This window comes from Polyodon spathula, chromosome 5 (genome assembly GCF_017654505.1).
Source record: "Polyodon spathula isolate WHYD16114869_AA chromosome 5, ASM1765450v1, whole genome shotgun sequence".
Taxonomy (NCBI): domain Eukaryota; kingdom Metazoa; phylum Chordata; class Actinopteri; order Acipenseriformes; family Polyodontidae; genus Polyodon; species Polyodon spathula.
This window is the reverse complement of record NC_054538.1, coordinates 70,847,492-70,865,345: the sequence shown is the minus strand read 5'-3', so window position 1 is coordinate 70,865,345 and position 17,854 is coordinate 70,847,492. Positions and strand designations below refer to the sequence as shown.

The 17,854-nt window shown below is 36.9% G+C and overlaps 1 protein-coding gene across 3 annotated transcripts in view; it reads right to left on the bottom strand.

Moving 5' to 3' along the window:
- Positions 1-1,023: 1,023 nt before the first annotated feature.
- Positions 1,024-17,854, bottom strand: part of ibtk (inhibitor of Bruton agammaglobulinemia tyrosine kinase) — a 34,079-nt gene continuing 17,248 nt past the window's right edge. For 2 of the 3 annotated variants that reach the window (XM_041251216.1, XM_041251217.1), the window contains exons 17-28: positions 17,560-17,661; positions 17,112-17,229; positions 16,964-17,024; positions 16,501-16,628; positions 15,982-16,094; positions 15,111-15,259; positions 12,835-12,941; positions 12,082-12,174; positions 11,278-11,433; positions 9,484-9,642; positions 3,326-3,458; positions 1,024-1,968 (exon numbers count right to left, since the gene is read on the bottom strand). In XM_041251216.1, coding sequence (XP_041107150.1) covers positions 1,843-1,968; positions 3,326-3,458; positions 9,484-9,642; positions 11,278-11,433; positions 12,082-12,174; positions 12,835-12,941; positions 15,111-15,259; positions 15,982-16,094; positions 16,501-16,628; positions 16,964-17,024; positions 17,112-17,229; positions 17,560-17,661 — 1,445 coding nt within the window. In that variant the 3' untranslated portion in view covers positions 1,024-1,842. Of the gene's footprint in view, positions 1,969-3,325; positions 3,459-6,121; positions 6,190-9,483; positions 9,643-11,277; positions 11,434-12,081; positions 12,175-12,834; positions 12,942-15,110; positions 15,260-15,981; positions 16,095-16,500; positions 16,629-16,963; positions 17,025-17,111; positions 17,230-17,559; positions 17,662-17,854 lie in introns of those variants that run through there. The other variant, XM_041251218.1, reaches the window with a different exon arrangement.

The following is a 17,854-nucleotide window of genomic DNA, read 5'->3' as shown; positions in this document are numbered from 1 at the left end:
ACACTGACTCCCATCTCAGACACAGAACCTTGCAGATCTCTCAAGGTCATTGTTGGCTCCAAATTGACATACTAAACCAGTTTCCTGCTTGCCAGGCTGCTCAGTTTGGGAGGGCTACCTGATCTGGCTAGTATGATACATCTTCCACTTCATGATAGACTTCACTGTGCCAAGGGATAATCAGCGCCTTTGAAATTTTCTTGTACCTTTCTCCTGCTGTGCCTCTCTGCCACTTTATCCAACTTGTTTCGAAAGCTCCTTGGTCTTCCATGGTTGCTTTGTTGAATCACTATGCGAGTTGCAGCTTGCAAGTCTATATACCAGAGGGAATTTATCTACAAGTTAAACCACTTGAGTACACACAGGCTGAAACCATTTCACTAATTTTGTGACCTTTGAAACAAATCATTTGCATCTGAGCTGATTTAGGGCTGCAGTAGTAAAGGGGCTGAATACTTATGCCACCGAAATTAATCCGTTTTTCTCTGTAAATATTACTTATTTAAATTATATATGCATTTAACTTTATCAAATGTGGAGTACTTTGTGTAGATTCTAAATGTAAAATCTAATTTGAAAGTGTCGTGGAGTACGCCCAAGTGCCAACAAAATGTGAAAACTTGCAGGGGGGTTAATACTCCTGCAAACCACTGTATGTATGCTTACACAAATTTTTCTATTTTTATTACATAAGTAGTGTGTAAACAAACCTTTTTGTTTGTGTTGTAATGTTTGTTTAGTGTCTGGAAGGTACCTTAGCAGTCCAGTTTGTTAGTTAGGGACTGAGCAAAGTTTAGTTAGTACTCCATGTGCTAGTTAGGTTTATGTTTTTAATTTATTTCTGTAATTAATAAAACAGCATGAAAGTGCTTAAATTCAATTTCTGACTCTGGGTCTGCTTCAAAAGGGCTATATACACACACTAATATATATTACACACAGAGCACCAGTCATTGTGCCAATATAATGTGCTATATTTTCAATGTCAATATTTAAACAAGGTAATAAAATGTAAAAGGGATGTTTATTGCACAGGTGAGTTTATTGTTCCTAGTTGCAGGCTGCTGCATTCCCAGCAGAACTCCAAAGTGACATTTTGCCCAGCTTGATCAAATCACTTTATAGTACATTACACACACTTGCTTTTTATGTTTCATTGTTTGCAGACTAATAGTTATTTCAACACTTACAAGCAACCCCCCACCCCACCCCCCCAACCCTCTGTAAACAAAGCAGAAATAAAATTCAAGCACCTTAAATGCAAATGTTTGAATTCTCATATTTTGCTGTTCTGCTTACAATCATATACCAATAAGGCTACACATGCTCTGCATTTAAAAAAATTATAAAATGCTAGGCACAAACCAATATAATATTTTCTAGCCCAATATGCATTTTGTTATAGAGTAATGTAATTTTATTCATCAGCTTAAGCTTTTTTTTCCTGATTAAGGTTGAACACTATGATTCACACAAGACTTCAATTAGTCTTTTAAAAATTAACTTTGTTTCCCTCTTTCAACACTAAGTAAATGCATGTTTTATAAAATGGGAGTATTAGTTATTCCTATACATGTCCCCCAGTGTTGAAAGAGTTAAGCCACATTTTATATAAATTAAATTGTACTAATCCTGGAAGAATACATACAATGCAAAAACTAGAGTTTACATTCCCTCCTCAATGAAAAAAATCCAGTGGTAATACAAGCTGAAGACAACCACTGTTTAAAAAATGCTAACACCTACAATTAAGCTTACTAGTTCACATATATACTCAGATAGAGGTCTAGTGTCTGGTAGGAGTACCTATCTTTAATCCAATTCTGGGGGGGGGATTGAGGCTCAGTGTTTATTCCACATTGGAATTGCTATAGGGCCTTGGGATGCTCTCTCCACTCTGATGAACTCATCTGGGTTGTCAAAAGCATTGTAGTGGATGAGTAAATCTTGAATAGCACACTCCTCAATCTGAAAGAATAATAAAAAAAACTAATAAATTAACCACTACAAAGAAATATTACTATTTAAAAAGTTAGATACGTTTTAAATGGCACCATGTAACACTGAAGAGAATCAAAACATTTTCATCACTGATAAAATGACTCTCACATCATGTAAACCTGGTCATTTTTCTTAAAGACAAGCCACTACAATACAGTGTAAACAAACCAGATTCAGATTGTTATACAAAAGTTTACCAAAAATGGGAAGAAAGTCGAACTTCTCCTGATATTGTTTTTTGTAAATGAAAACCCTTGTAGAGGAAGGAATTCCATTAATCAATTCCAGACTAAATTAAAAAGCATACACCGGATTCTCAGTGTCAACCAAAGAGCGACAGGACAAAAGCAATGGCGCATTCCTAAGAAAACAAATGAGTATCTTAAAATATATGCCAACATTTCAGAATCACAACACTGATTGTAGATGGAGCTAAATTATGTTTGAAAGGAAATAAAATATGGGCATTGCATATTTATTTTTCAGAAATGGCAGCAGTCTAATGAAACAGTGCAATTTCAACATCCCACAAAACAGAGCCTTTCAGTTTAATACTCAGTTTCAGGTCCCTCCAATAGTTTTAAAGTGTTGAAAAAGTGATGATTTCAGAAGGCAGACAGTGCCAGGCCAATGCAGCCCTATATACAAAGGTTTCCACTTACTGTTTATTCCTGTTATTTGAAATCCTTCATTAATTACTCAAATGCTTGTTTTTAAAAAGACTGAGTGCAAGCATTTGCAATAAGAATCACGCAGAATGATAGCAAACATGAAAAACAGGACATAAATAAAGAAAATAATTTAAAAAGCAACTCGCACACTAAACAAAACACTACAAGAGACAAACAGGTCCCTTGATAGATGCCCACATTCCAACACGCTCAAACGTTTCCTAATGGGTGTCATTTCAACTGAATGGCATATTTCCTCAAAGTCTGACATGTATGTACGGGGGTCTCCAATAAGTCCCTGAGGGATAATGCCAAGGATAAATTACAGGTAGATTTATTGACTATCATGGGTTACCAACAAGTTACTTAATGTTGTCCAGTCCTTTTATTAAAATCACACATTGTCAGCATATAGTAATAAGTCATCATTAGTCTTGGTATGATAAGACTTATTTTGCTTTTCAATTCTGCATCGTAAAATGCGCCCTTGATGTTCCAAATGAAGCTGTAAGGCACCTTTGCTAGTTTAAGATTATGACAAGTGTGGCATTAAAATGTATGTTCTACCACGCTCTGAGACTTGACAAACAGGGGTGTGCATTAACCTTTAAAAGGAAATGTCTGTTTGGCAGCAATACGCAGAAAGGTTTTACCTGGATCAATGCCAAAGGCTTGTCTCTGCTTCTAATAAGAGCTGCTTCCTGTTGCCGTTCTTCCTCCACAATAGCTGCAAAAGTAACGGGTGCCACTGCTGGAGGACTGCTCACTGCAGGGTTCAACCAGGGGCTAAAGAAAGAGCGGGGAAAAAAATGAAAACCATAACAGAACTCTGCTATTGCTCAGTGACATGAGGAAGTAATCATCTGCATTTGAACTTGAATGTATAAAATATTCAGACAAAAAAAACTGCAGTTTCTCAGCATACATTTTCATAGTTTATTTTAATACTGGATATCTGGATTAAACCTATTCATTTATTTTAATCTCTGGTTCCCAGAGTAACCTTTTCTTCATATCCCTTTTGATTTGTTCATGCTGCTGGTTCTTTCAACAAGCCTCATGGGCCTTCAAGTTTCCTTCAATACCTGTGCCGCCATGAAACTTCCTCAGGCTGTCAGCAAGAGATTTGTACCTAGTGCCTGTATGATACCTTACAGACTTTCACAAGCAGCACCTCAGTCTTCTTTTTACCTGACATTGGAAAATCCAGGCTGATGGTGCCTTTCTTAAAGTTGTGTTCAAAATGCACCTTCATTTAAATATTCCAGTTTAAACAAGATATGAAACAGGTGCAAATACAGAAATTGTGATCAATTTTTTTTTTTTTTTTTTTGTGTGTGTCTAACCAAGCTGCAAGTCATGCCCATTACAGCACGATTTAAAAAAAAAAAAAAAAAAAAAAAAGGAATGTGAAGTACCTGCCATGTTAATGATCACTGAATGTCCATAGCAATGCACTGTAACCCTTGGCTTCAGTAGTTTACTAGTTAAAGCCCAGGTTACAACCACCTATGTGCACTCATAACAGTACCGATGTAGGAAGACACACCCCAAAGGCTTAGAAAGATAAATTCAGAAAGCTAGGTGGATCAAAAGCAGTACATGAATTAATGTCTCAAAAGCATGGTGACTAGGGGTTCAGATACCTCCGAACCTGGCACTGCTCTGGCTGCATCTGAACAAGGAGGGATCCAAAGCACTAGGGTAGTGCATGATATATGGAAGGGAAGAATTGTTTAAACTAGGATGGTGGGGAGGGGGGGGGGGGGGGGGGGGGGCAGAGGTTATAGAAGACAAGACATGACACTACTAAACAGGGAGAAACTGGTAGGAGTTTCAAAATAAGCTGACGACCGACACGATCCACTGAAGCATGTAAAGTCATTTAAGAGTTTTTCATCTGAATACACATTATTTTAAATATTAGTGTGACTTGCTCATCAGAAAATATCTCCCAGCAATAAGAGTTATTTTCTGAAAAGTAGATAGTTTGTGAACTCTTTTTCACCATTGTGTTCTCTTATTTAACCTTAAAATGACTCGATCCAAAACCAGAGATCTGACAATAATCAACTGTATATAAAACTACATTCCTCCCCCCCCCCTCCAAGTTTCATGCTTGGAATCAGAATGTCAGCATTCTTGTATAACAGTGCTACTGTGCTGAATGTAGCAAGTCTGGCCAAAGGGGGCTCTAGCCATGTTGAAGGCTAACGTAAAAACAGCATTGCTGGTATCAGGATACATCTTAGCAGTTTAAAATGCAAAACTGCAAATGACCTTATCAAACCAAATTGTGGTTAATGAAGTATAAAAAACCACACTTTACTGCAGTTCTGCCATAAAGATAACTAACTTGAGCACATTAAGATCTTTCTGCTTATTGTGTTGTAATCAGACCCCTCAATCCAGCTGCAAACGCTGTTACAACTTGGCCTCTGCTTGATCAGCATTTTTCAAACATCTTGAAACCTTAGTTCAAGTCAAACAGGTTAGAGGCTTCTCATTAACCCTCGACATGTGACATGACACTTGAGTTCTGCAATCTAGTGGTGGATTCTTACAAACACTAACAGCTCAACAGATTGACCAAGGTGTCCCATCAGGACTATGTGGCCACTGTGTTCAGGAACAAGCCAGTTGCAGGCCACCTACTATCCCTGTGATGTCACCAGGATCATTCTGCTTTCTTGTTATTTCATAACTGCACACAACCTATATACAGGGTAAGTCTCGCACAGGGGTGTCCAATCGCAGTCCTGGAGGCCATTCCACTCCAGGTTTAGGAGGTAAAATGAGAACTACTTTAGGGACTGGTTCAATTCAACAATTTAAAACAGGTTTGGAATAAAGACCAAGACTCACGATCAGGGATCCTAGGAATCTGTTTGCTAAAGAATAGCATGGATTTTAAATGCTGTCGGAGATTTTTGGTTTTACACTTGGGCAAGGGGAAAAAAAAAAAAAAAAAAGAGCCTTGCATGTTTTTTTTGTTTGATAACCAAAATCAGTACACTTAAACATAACCATTAACACAGGCAATTATGCTTTAAAATTTACATAAACATACTTGTTCAATATAACTGCTTCTGGTGTACAGAGGTCAAGGTTGAACGAGGTACATGTCACATTCATGTTGAAACTTAGCTCCAATTTACTTCAGTATCCAGTGCATTGTTTCTACTGAACAAGCTACTCAAAGACGCCAGAAATGATAAAAAAAAAAAAAAATCACCCCCAAGATCAGGTGAAAGAGTTTGGCAACAGCCATCCAGATGACAAGACTAACTCTGAAATAAACTAATATGAATACTACTTTTTGTTTTTGATTATTACTACACAAGTATTAACATTCAGACAATGCTACCAATACATTATTTGTTTTCTTGTCCGAGTTGGATACTACATAAAAAAAAAAAAAAAAAAAAAAAAAAAAAAAAAAAAAAAACTTGGGCTATCTGCTTGTGCTGATGTAGGGATGTGGTCACTTATACTGGGGGTGCTTTTGGCCAGCCACCTACAAGCAAGCAACAAACAGTAAAATACAGTGGGCTCAAAGACCACCACCAATACATTATAAGCATTCAAAACACAGCTCAGGTCTCGTTCTGGGACTTGCCCACCACTTCGCTACACAAACTTGCTTGTTCTTATTTTTAAATAAAAAGTAAAAGTTTTAGGTCAACAAGATCATTATCAAAGTTAATGTGGCTTTTTCAACAGCAGCTTGAATGTGGTTTACAAAAATATTAATTTAAACTGCACGTAATTACATTTCCTCAGAGATAGATAGATCTATCTAACACACACACTACCGGTCAAAAGTTTTAGAACACCCCCATTTTTCCAGTTTATTGAAATTTAAGCAGTTCAAGTCCAGTGAATAACCTGAAATAGTAAACACGTAAGCGGTAAACTGCCAGATTAAAAAAAAAAGTTTAGGTTACCAAAAGCCTAAAAATAATGTACATTTTCAGAGTTATACAAAAAGGCCTTTTTCAGGGAACAAGTAATGGGTTAACAACTTACAGCTATTCTGCAGCAATGGAAGTAAATTAAGCCTTGAAAGTTTAACAATTCCTATAGGTGTCACCTTTTGTTGATTACTTACAAACCCTCTGTCAGTATAAAAGCAGTGTTGGAACAGACTGTTAAAACACCCTCAAGCATTATTTGGACAGTATTGTACTGCAGGAAGTAGTATAATACTATCATAATGGTGAGAAAAAGGCAATTAAAAAGGAGGACAGACAGACCATTATAACCCTTAAAAGTGCAGGTCTTTCCTTTAGAGAAATTGCAAAGAAAGCCAAGGTGTCAGTGAATACAGTTTCCTTCACCATCAAAAGGCACTTGGAAACTGACAGAAAGAGGTCTGGCAGACCCAAAGCCACAACAATCAGAAGACAAGTTTGGGAGTCAACAGCTTGCGTGATAGGCGGCTCATAGGAAACAGCTTCAAGCCCAGCTTAACACTGGTCGAAGTAAGCAAGTCTCAGTTTCAACTGAAGAGAAGACTTCGAGCTACAGGTTTGACAGGTCCAGTGGCAATAAGAAAGCCATTGCTAAGATAGCAAAGTAAGAAAAAGGGAGGCTTGCCTGGGCCATGAAGCACCGCCAGTGTACTACTGAAGACTGGAAGGTTTTATGGACTGATGAATCAATTTGAAATCTTCGGTTCATCACACAGGGTTTTTGTATGCAGTCGAGTAGGCGAAAGGATGGTTCCTCGGTGTGTGACGCCAACTGTCAAACTGAGGAGGAAGCGGGATGGTCTGGGGCTCTCTTGCTGGATCCAGAGTCGGCGACTTGGAGTGAGTGGCACCCTGAACCAAAACGGCTACCACAGCATTTTGCAGCACCATGCAATACCATACGGTATACGCCTAGTTAGTCAGGGGTGCATCCTACAGCAAGATAATGTCCCAAAACATACCCCCAGGCTATGTCAGAACTACCTTAGAAGAAAAGAACAAGAGGGTAGGCTTCAAATCATGGAGTCTCCAGACTTAAACCCCATCGAGCTGGTTTGGGATGAACTGGACAGAAGGGTGAAAGCAAAGCAACCTACAAGTGCAACACATTTGTGGGAACTTCTGCAACAGTGTTGGGAAGAACTTTCCAAACAATATTTGATTTCCATTGTAGAAAAAATGCCATGAGTGTGTTCAGCTGTTATCTGCAAAAGGTGGCTACTTTGAGTCAAAAATTTAGATTAAATTTTGTTAAACAAAAACGATGATTTCATTTTCTTTTTTATCTCCAATTGTTTATTTGTTCTATGCTTTAATTTCAGAGTACACTGAGACATTAAACTGCGTAAATTTCAATAAAAACTGGAAAAATTGAGGTGTTCTAAAATTTGACCGGTAGTGTGTGTGTGTATATATATATATATATATATATATATATATATATATATATATATATATATATATATATATATATATATATATATATATATATATATATATATATGCTTGTATCCGATGGAAATGACAAAGTACAAATAGCTATACTATTTATTATTTTTGTTTGTAGTAGGGGTTGTACTAGCATTATTATGATGTAACTATATATTCTAATAATCATAGTGTTGATGTATGAAATACAAGGGTGGAGTATAGAATGGCCAGTAAACAAAACCACAACCTCTTGTACAGTGGATATCAGCTTGAATTCAGCACCCTAAATGATATTACACTCTCAATCAGGTGGAGAAGTACACCCATGTGTCACCTATACCTATGCTCATTTAGAGCAAGCATTTTACTTAAACTCCCCAACTACCAGCAATGCAAAAACCTACTACACTTTGAAAACACTTCTGGCATGATTTTACAGTGAAGCAAAATAATTACTAGGGGGCTAAGCCTTTTATAAAACCCAAGTCAAACCAACAGGAAAGCATAGCTTTTAAAATGCAGATGGTTATTAAGACTAGTGATCGATGTTTAATTATATGCAAGCTTTTGTAGGCAAAAAAAAGCTTGTTGCCAAGAGAATTAAAAAAAACATCAATGTATCGACATTGAGACCCTGTTAAACATGTACACTGTTTAATAAATTACTAGCGGTTGCTCAAGTAAAATGTCACAACACTACAATAAAAAAAAAAAAGTCTGTTTATACTTCTCTGAAACTAACAGCTGAACTATGCACAATACAAAAATTATACACTTACTAGCAATTTAACCGAAGTGCATTCACTAGTTTCGAGATAACACAATGAAGTGTAACAGTGCCACCTAGTGGTTAGTATCATAAATATTAAACTACTGGCCTCTACTGGGGAGTACACATATTAAAGCAACTTGCAATTAACCTGACTAGCAGTTACCAGAACACAGCAGTAAACAGTTTATGGCACAAGAAAACCTTTCTGTGCTGAAAAATTAAACTCACCCACACGTTTTCAAGATATAAAAAGGTGCGACACTGAAGGTGTTATAAAACTCCTCTCATTGACACAATAATGCCCCTTTAATGTTGTGCTGTATGTTCGATTTCCAGACTATTTTTCACTTTGCAATTTATCCAGCCAGCCTCCTAAGCTAAGCCCCCTGTTTACTATTTGTTTTACGTAACATTTCCCAGGACTTGCAGTATATATATTGCATAGATTAATATATACATATTTTTAGTACATGTATGGGGTAATATTGATACTAGTTACTGTTGAATTCAAGTGTCAAGATTTTGTTTGGTATAAAATCCTCATTTCCTCAAGGTTTAGCGGACCAAATATTACGTTTCCGTTATTACATGCAATGGTTTAATTCCCATTAAAAACAGCCCGGCTGCTCCTTACCCAGACATCGTCTTCTCATTTTCATGCTGCTCCTTGTCTTTGAAAGAAACCTTCTTAGTAACTATGAGTGAGGAGAGGACGGGTCTTCCTGTCTTCTCCTCTTCCATCAAAAGATCCCGGAAAGACTTGGGAGATGGAGAAGAGTGCAGAGGAGTCGCCCTGACAAAAAAAAAAGCAAACAATGAAGCTATTCTGTTTAAAACATTTAGTTCAATGACAAATGTTTCGACTAGAAGTTTATTTCAATGTTGAATATATTACTGTGTGATGTGTGGTTTTTGTGTATGCTTATCGTGGGAGTAGAAGGAAGACCCATATTGTATACAGAGTAAATGCTTTGACAGCTCTTGTACCAATTTCACATATGCATACCACTACATAGCTGCCTCAGAGACGTTTAAAAAATAAATTAAAAAATTCCCTCACACAGCACGAAATTGCACAATCTATGCCGATGTAATACCGTCATAACCCTTTCACACAGCCAGAGATCACAAGAGTACAACTTTCATACCTGCCAGTCAGACAGTTTTCATGGCAAAAGAAACAAAACAAATACATAAATTAAATAAATAAAACTTCCCTGTGCACTCATTGTCCTCTATTAATACACTCTTGTGCTAAACTTTGACATGTAGCATTTTTCTACTCTGATGCATTGAGCATCAACAATTTACTGAGAGCGTCCATTAGTGTTTTCTACTATTATAATAACCTTGACTTGCATAAAGGAAAAACATTGAGTGAAATAGCTCGCACCACTCAATTTTCAAGGTGTGGTATCTGAAGCATAAGCAACAAGAACAAAGAAACAATCTGTAATTGACAAACCCAGGACTGGAAGACCCAAAAAGCTGTCTAACAAGGATGAGCAACACCTGAAGATAATATCCTTAAGGAATAGAAAGAAAACATGAGTTGAATTGACAACAGAACTGGCAGAAGGCACAGGCGTCATTGTCCACCAAAATCAACATTACGACAGTCACTCTCGAAAACAGGACTTAAAGGATGTGTTGCAGTAAAACTACCTCTGGTAAGAAAGGGAACAATACTAAAAGGCTAAAATATGCACAAGAACACAAATTTGACTATGGATGCATGGTCAAAAAGGTGCTTTGGACTGTTGATGGACAACACATGTGCTTGTTGTCTAATAATTGGTACTTCTGTACCGATGATAAAAAAAAAAAAAAATACCACTTGTACTTGTTTCACCTGCCCTCTTACAACTTATATCAGAGCTATGAGACACTTGTACACAAAACACATTACAAAGAATAAATGACTACATTTATACAGCGCATTCAATTTACCAAAATTAAAGAATGTAGCTGTACCTCAGTACAAGCTCCTGAAGCTGTGCATATTAACTATATTACAATGCATTTCTACAGAGGAGCAATAGCACTGCAACCTCTCACTCTGAAGCAATCACATGATCTGACAAGCTAATAACATAGTCTAAAAACCTTGACTGATTTTCTCTACAAACCTATTCTGTTGCAGGGCTAGGAATTTTAAACGCTTAAAAAACTCTAAAGGAGTGGTTAAAGGTTAAATAATAAGTGTATAACCAGTCACGTGACAAATTTCACCAGACATTTTTGTAATCGTCAATTTGTCATCATATATAGCAGTCTGCCGCGTATTCAACTGCTGTGGCACAACAGCAAGGGTGGATATTATAAAAATAAAAGTACATCACTATTCTGTAGTAAACTGCCTAAACAACCACCTTTTCCTTTCCATAAAAGGAAACCACTTATGAAAAGTGCAACTGTATGAACCAACCATGCTTTTTCAGACTGAGATGTTGATGGACCGGACTTCAAAGGGGCGCTGTCCCCATTCCTTGATCCAGAGTTGCACACTCTAGCTGACATAGCAATCATTTTTCTTTGCTTCTGGGAAATCTTGGTTCCATGTATCGTGGGTTTACTACCACTACTGCAAAAAAAAGCTTATCATTTATTATGCAATTGAAATGAGTTAAAAGAAGCCATGTTTTAAAGTGCAGTAAAGGATGCCATGCTTCATACACACTTACAATACCAGGAGTTTTATTTTTGTACAAAACTGACCACTACAGCAGATAAAAGTATAAGTAGCATTTATGAAATGACTTTTGTTTGCTACAATCACTTGAACTTTCACAAAGAACCAGTTTAAAAGAGAATGCATTGGGGAGAACACATCGCTGCAGATTTCCATCCTCAGCCTGTGTACTTTGTTTGGCATTGATAAACGATCCTCAAGATAATACCCTGCACCAGATTTGTTTGTTACTCCGGTGATACGTTTTTCAGCAGCTCTGCATATTTTGAAAAACATCTCACAGGAAGCCAGATTTGAAGTCACTCCAGCGACTGCCATGGGTTTTAATTAGTTCCACTTTGTGCTGCATATGCTATATTCCCAGAAGAGAGCATAACAGCACACAGCCTATTAACACTGACATGTACTCATTGAATTTAAAGCCCAGGTTTGTTTTAATATTTAGCATACTGTACATCCATGCCAATTTATGCAATGCTGCTAACTTTATAATCCTGAGGTTTTCATATTTGGGACAAGGAAGAAAAAAAAAGTACTTACCCTGAACTATTTTTATGAGTAGCTCCACAGTTTTGTATATGTGCTTCCATTTCCATGAAAGCTCTCAGATCCAACACAGGAGGACTGGTTGGGCTAAAACAATTAGAGGGGACATATACATGTTATGCTTCCTTCCAAGTACTAGAAGGTCATCTTAAAACATCTTAACTTGTTTAAAAGGCTCAAAGGAACAGACATATTTTCACTTCCCTAATTAGGCTTTCTAAATGCATAGATCTTTGTGAACAACAAATCTACACGCAACAATTCCCAGTGCAACAGCACGCCCTATTTATTGCATGAAATGCATTTAAAAATAATTAGAGCTGTATGCATAACAAACTTGTAACAAAAGTCCATGCAAAGATGAATCAAGTTCCATCCCTCCATGGCTCAGCCAGTCAGGTGTCAGCAACACGATAAATGGCAACAGTGAAGCAAACAGATCCATGAGCAATCTTTAATAGCACACCTTTACATTTTATTTTACAGCTAGCACTAAATGACATGCAAAGCAAATGTCTCAAGGAATTAATTCCATGACATTTGGTATTTTCCCAGCTTTGTATTACTTTGTTCACTAAAGCATATTTAAATTAGTGTTGAATAATTATGTTCTATAAATGTAGTTTATATATATATATATATATATATATATATATATATAATATATATATATCTATATGTGAAAGGAGGGAGACAAGCAGATAGACACACACAGGACAGAAAGAGAACAGCCACTCAATTTACAACCTTGTTATTGGTCTCTGGATAGACTGTGGAGTAGAAGCCTTCTGGTCTTTCATCTTGATGCTTGGAGTTGGGCTTTTTGTTTCTATAACTTGAGATTTTTCCTCCATCTGCAAAATTGTAAAATTTAAGCAAAAGGTTTTTTTTTTTTTTTTTTACCTTGTACATGTTCTACCACATGTTTATAACATTAAGGTGGAAGAAAAGCATGTTACAAAGGGTTTCTATGATGTTAATTCAAATCAGTAGGTGATTTAGAGCAAAAATACACATGTTTCTATTTCATTTTAACCTCAAAAGTTTATATTCTTGCATGTGTCTGACAGTTCTAGCAAACATGCAGGCCTACTGAACCAACACCAGTAAACACCACTTCATCATATATGATACTCAGATTAACCTAAATAAAAAGTAGTACATTTGAAAACAGGAAGGTTGAGAGGAATTCCATTACAGCAGCTAAGGTTTGTGATCTGATGTCACTGTTTTTAACCTGCGTGGACCTTTGTCCACACTTCACAATGCTCCTAAAAGTTATGATGAAACTAAATACAAATCTTTTCATTCCATGTATTCTTTCAAGCGTAGATGCTGACTGCAACTACAGTGTGCTTCAACTGAGTTTAACTAGTCATCAGGAGTGGCAAGGCATGTCAGCGGACTCTGGAACGAACGGCCATGTTTACAATGACTTTTGGCATCCAGACTGGAAAGTTTCCGTTCTACAAATTTGATGTCATCCTACTGTCATCATACTATACTTTTCTGGAACTACCAGAAATTTTGTATGTTTGGCCTGTATTATTAAATAGTGGCTAATGTCCACTAAATGCCTGTATTTAACATGTTGTTTTCTTATTCTCTTATATTAGTGTCAGTTGCCAATAATTGTGTGCAACTGTAGAATAAAAATTTCCTAATAAAATGGGGTCAGGGTCAAGTTTTTTTTTTTTTTTTTCAGTGCTGCCTCTATTCTGATTGGAAATGTAGCCAATGTCTGCAATGAACATTCAGTGAAATTCACAGGTGTACAGACCCAGATTAGCACTAATCTTGGACATTACATAATGCAGTCTGGGTTTGTGAAAGCATCTGTAACAGTGCACGTCAGTTACTGTGGACTATTTTAGTCTGCTGCGTTTACATGGATTGAACAGACCCTTAGCGTCGCTTGCATGGTTCTAAGACGCCATTCTTTACAGAAATACCACAGCTGTGGAAGAGCTAATTTACCCCATCAATAGCATTTTATTACTAAAGTGATCTGGACAAGCAACAGCTGGAGGCACATCATCCAATACTTGGCTGGCTAGTTGGTGTGTGCAAGAAGTTGTTGGATTTATAAACAACTGGGATTGCTTATAGAAAAGAAAGACATAGGAAAGATGGACTGCACCTAAATAGGTCAGGGGCAAGCAGGCTAGCTGATGACATCCAACACCACCTAGCAAGGTATTTAAAACTAGGAACTAGGGAGGAGAGGGAATCTAAAGGGGCATGTAAAATTCAGGTAAAAAGTATACTGCCATTCCAGCTACCCGCTATGTGCTACAGTAACCTTCGTAAAATTCCTATTACCCCTGCTCAAATCACAAGACCTAGACTAGACCAATTGTATTTAAATTGTCAGGTCTCTGTTTAATAAGGCTCCATTAAGTGATTTTATGAAGAATTACAATATTAACATTCTCTCTATCTGAAACATGGCTTTGACTGAATGACAATGTTTCCCTGATTGAGGCTTTTCCACCTAACTATTCTTTTTTCCAGAAAGCTCGCTCTACTGGGTGGGGAGGTGGACTTGCTACTGTTTTCCATATTGAATTTAGAATCAAAAAGGAAATTGTTGAAGTTATTCATCTTTTGAAGTTTTAACCTTGACATTAACCTTACCTGTTCATATTGTAATTACTTAATAGACCATTTAAGTCTAACATGCTATTTCTGACTGAACTTGTGGATCTGCTATCTATAGTGACAGTCATATATGATAGGATTCTTTTATTAGGTGATTTTAACCATGTTGACTGATTCTAACTTCTTGGAATTTGAGGCTACTGGATTCCTTAGGATTATATCCTGCATGTCAAAGGTCATACTTTATATGTGGTAATTTCTTGTTTAGCTATTAAGAAAACCCTGGTTATAATAAAAATGATCAAATACCTGTCAATAGATATTTTCCCCCCCCATCGCAGAAGGAATGGATTAGTCTCCCCTAATCGCTTTACCATACCAATAGAGCACTCAAGGTTGCCTGCTGTGTGATAATACCAGACCTCAGAATGATCGTGGCCGGGTCCTGCCATGAAGACAGGCGATTGTAGCTCTCTGGGGCTGCCAACTCCTGCACAGCTTCCCTCTGAATCAGATGTCAGGAGCTCCTGGAGCGATTCAATGGAATTTGTCTTTCCAATTTTAATTAAACCTAGATGAAAACATAAAAAAAAAAAGAAAATCCTCATTTGAAAATCTTTTTTTTTTTTTGCAAGCTGGTCCAATAACATTAGGCAGCTTCAAATTACATTTTATATTGTATTTGTCCCCTCATTTTTATGTTTAATCATACAACAGTTGTATTGTTTTTTTTTTCTATTATATATAAATCTGTGTTCACTAGGAGTACTGGAGCTGCCCTTTACTTCTAGTTGTCTTCATAATAGTAGGTGCCTACTTCTTGTGCACAGCAGCATATTACCAAAAAAAGAAAACGTAGCTTTATTTCTTTAATGCACCTTAATTGGCTGACAATGTATATAAAATCCTAGAATATACACATTGTAAAGCCACAAATATGGGGAGCCTTTCAAGTATAATATATTTTATATATATATATATATATATATATATCTGTATATATACAACACATTATATATACATACACATACATACATACACACTCATTTATGTTAAATCAAAAATAAACACTACTGGAGATATCATTTAAACCCAAAAACTTACATTACATTCAGCCAAGTGGCTAGGACATATGTAGCAATATTAAAAAAGGACAACTTTAGTATTTTTTTGTATTTCAAACTGAGAAACAGTTAATTTAAAGACTGAACAGGTGCTATCCTCTCAAAATGGTCACACTTTAACTTTAGCACTGAACAAAACCAATGTTCAAAAGTAGTGCTGCTTGCTGACCTCTGGAGGTCGGGCTGTGGATGATGTCAGAGAGGTTATAACCCCCTGAACTGTCAGAGCGCCTCCTTGGCTTCTTCTTGGCCTTGATTTTGGCTCTTTTTAAAAGGGTTTCTCTGAAAGGTTAAAAAAAAAAAAAAAAAAATTAAGATCTAGAAATAGAAATCCATGCAAATTGGTATTAGTGACTCAAGTGCAGGTCAATTAAATCGATCAAATACTGTATCAAAATACTGCCTTCATTTAAATTAGTACAAGAACGTTACTTTGAGTAACACAATCTTACGCATATTTGTCTTGAACAGCAATTAAATTACAGTTGAATATTAAACAGTGGTGGTGTTTGGATCTGCCACGGTTGGGGTCAACAGAACAGACCTTTCTTGGTATCTTATCATACAATTAAGATTCAGTAGCTTCATCGTAGATTAAATATATCATTAGAATTGGCTTTAGTTTTAGCATGGGTGCTATATGACAGGGGCAGGGACATGCATTCCAGTTCATGCAGAGACTTCATACCTGCACACAGGTTCTGTGTCTGCATCAGTCTTGCTCCACAGCAAGGTATCGCCATCACCCTCCTCAAAACAACTCAGGTCAGGCCCATCTAGATATGGTGTGATTATTCTCCTTTGCATAGCAGGGATCTTGGGAATCATGAAGAGTGGATCAAATGGCACATAAAATTAGGAGGAAAGAACAAAAAAAACTAGGTCAGGAAAATAAACTCCCTCTCCTGGTCCCAAAGAGTCTACCACGATTCCATTCAATCTGTACTTGACAGAATAAGATGGGTTTGACAGTATGAGGGCACAAATACAACATTACAGCCATTAGTATGACTTGCATGCACATGTTAAAACTTCGATTAACAGACAGAAAAAGCAGCATCCATATACCTGCCTCACAGATTCTAATGCTCTTAATAGTATAGAAAAGTAAATTTGCAAGTTGCATCAGAATTGGCTAAATGAATACATACCATTCTCCGGTAAGCAGCAGACAGCTCCTTCAGCACCTCAGCACTAAGAACATCCAGAGTTCTAAACACAGAACACATTGAGCTTTAATAACCAATGCAGGGTATTCGGAATTTTTAAGGTTAACCACAAAAGCTTATTGTCTGTTACCTTGCTTCAAGTAATGCTGCCATATTCAATACAATGAACTGCAGGCATGACAGTTTCAGTTGATCTGCATAATACATGGCAGCAAATTCAAGGAGCTCCGCTGCATTTTTCAGGGTCACTGCAGGAGAACAGGGTATTATATACGAGTTTGTTCAGTGGGGTAACATTCCCATTTAATTTGGTTCTTACAAAATTAACAGCAATTTGTTCAATCTAAAATGTATAAGGGGTTGAAATACTACATAAAGCTAACTCAGACATTAGAACCTTGGCAAGTCAATTATACATTATGCATATACAAATATGCATGATTTGCCTCGTCATTAAGGGTGTTACATTCATTTAGCAATATATCTATCCAGTCATAAAAAGAAAATGATCCTCAGAAGCCTACGCCACAAATCGAGATTGAGTTCTGTTAATGTGCGCAAAAAAAAAGGATACTCACGCTTTTCTGTAATCGCCACTTCACACATCTCCTTCAAACGTCTGATGAGGAGCTGGTCTGCCACAACTAGCACATTACACAGAAACTCCACATGCGAGGACTCTAGAATTGGCAAATTGCTTGCTGTAACTATTTATTTATTATTGTCAACCTGCCCAGTTTCCCACCCCAGCTGACAGATCTCAGATAATTGTGTAAACACAAAAATAGTCCCTTTAAATAAAGACGGTTTATTAAAGCTAGATCGCATCAATTACTAAAACGGATTTTTTTTTTTTTGCAATTAAAAACGCAT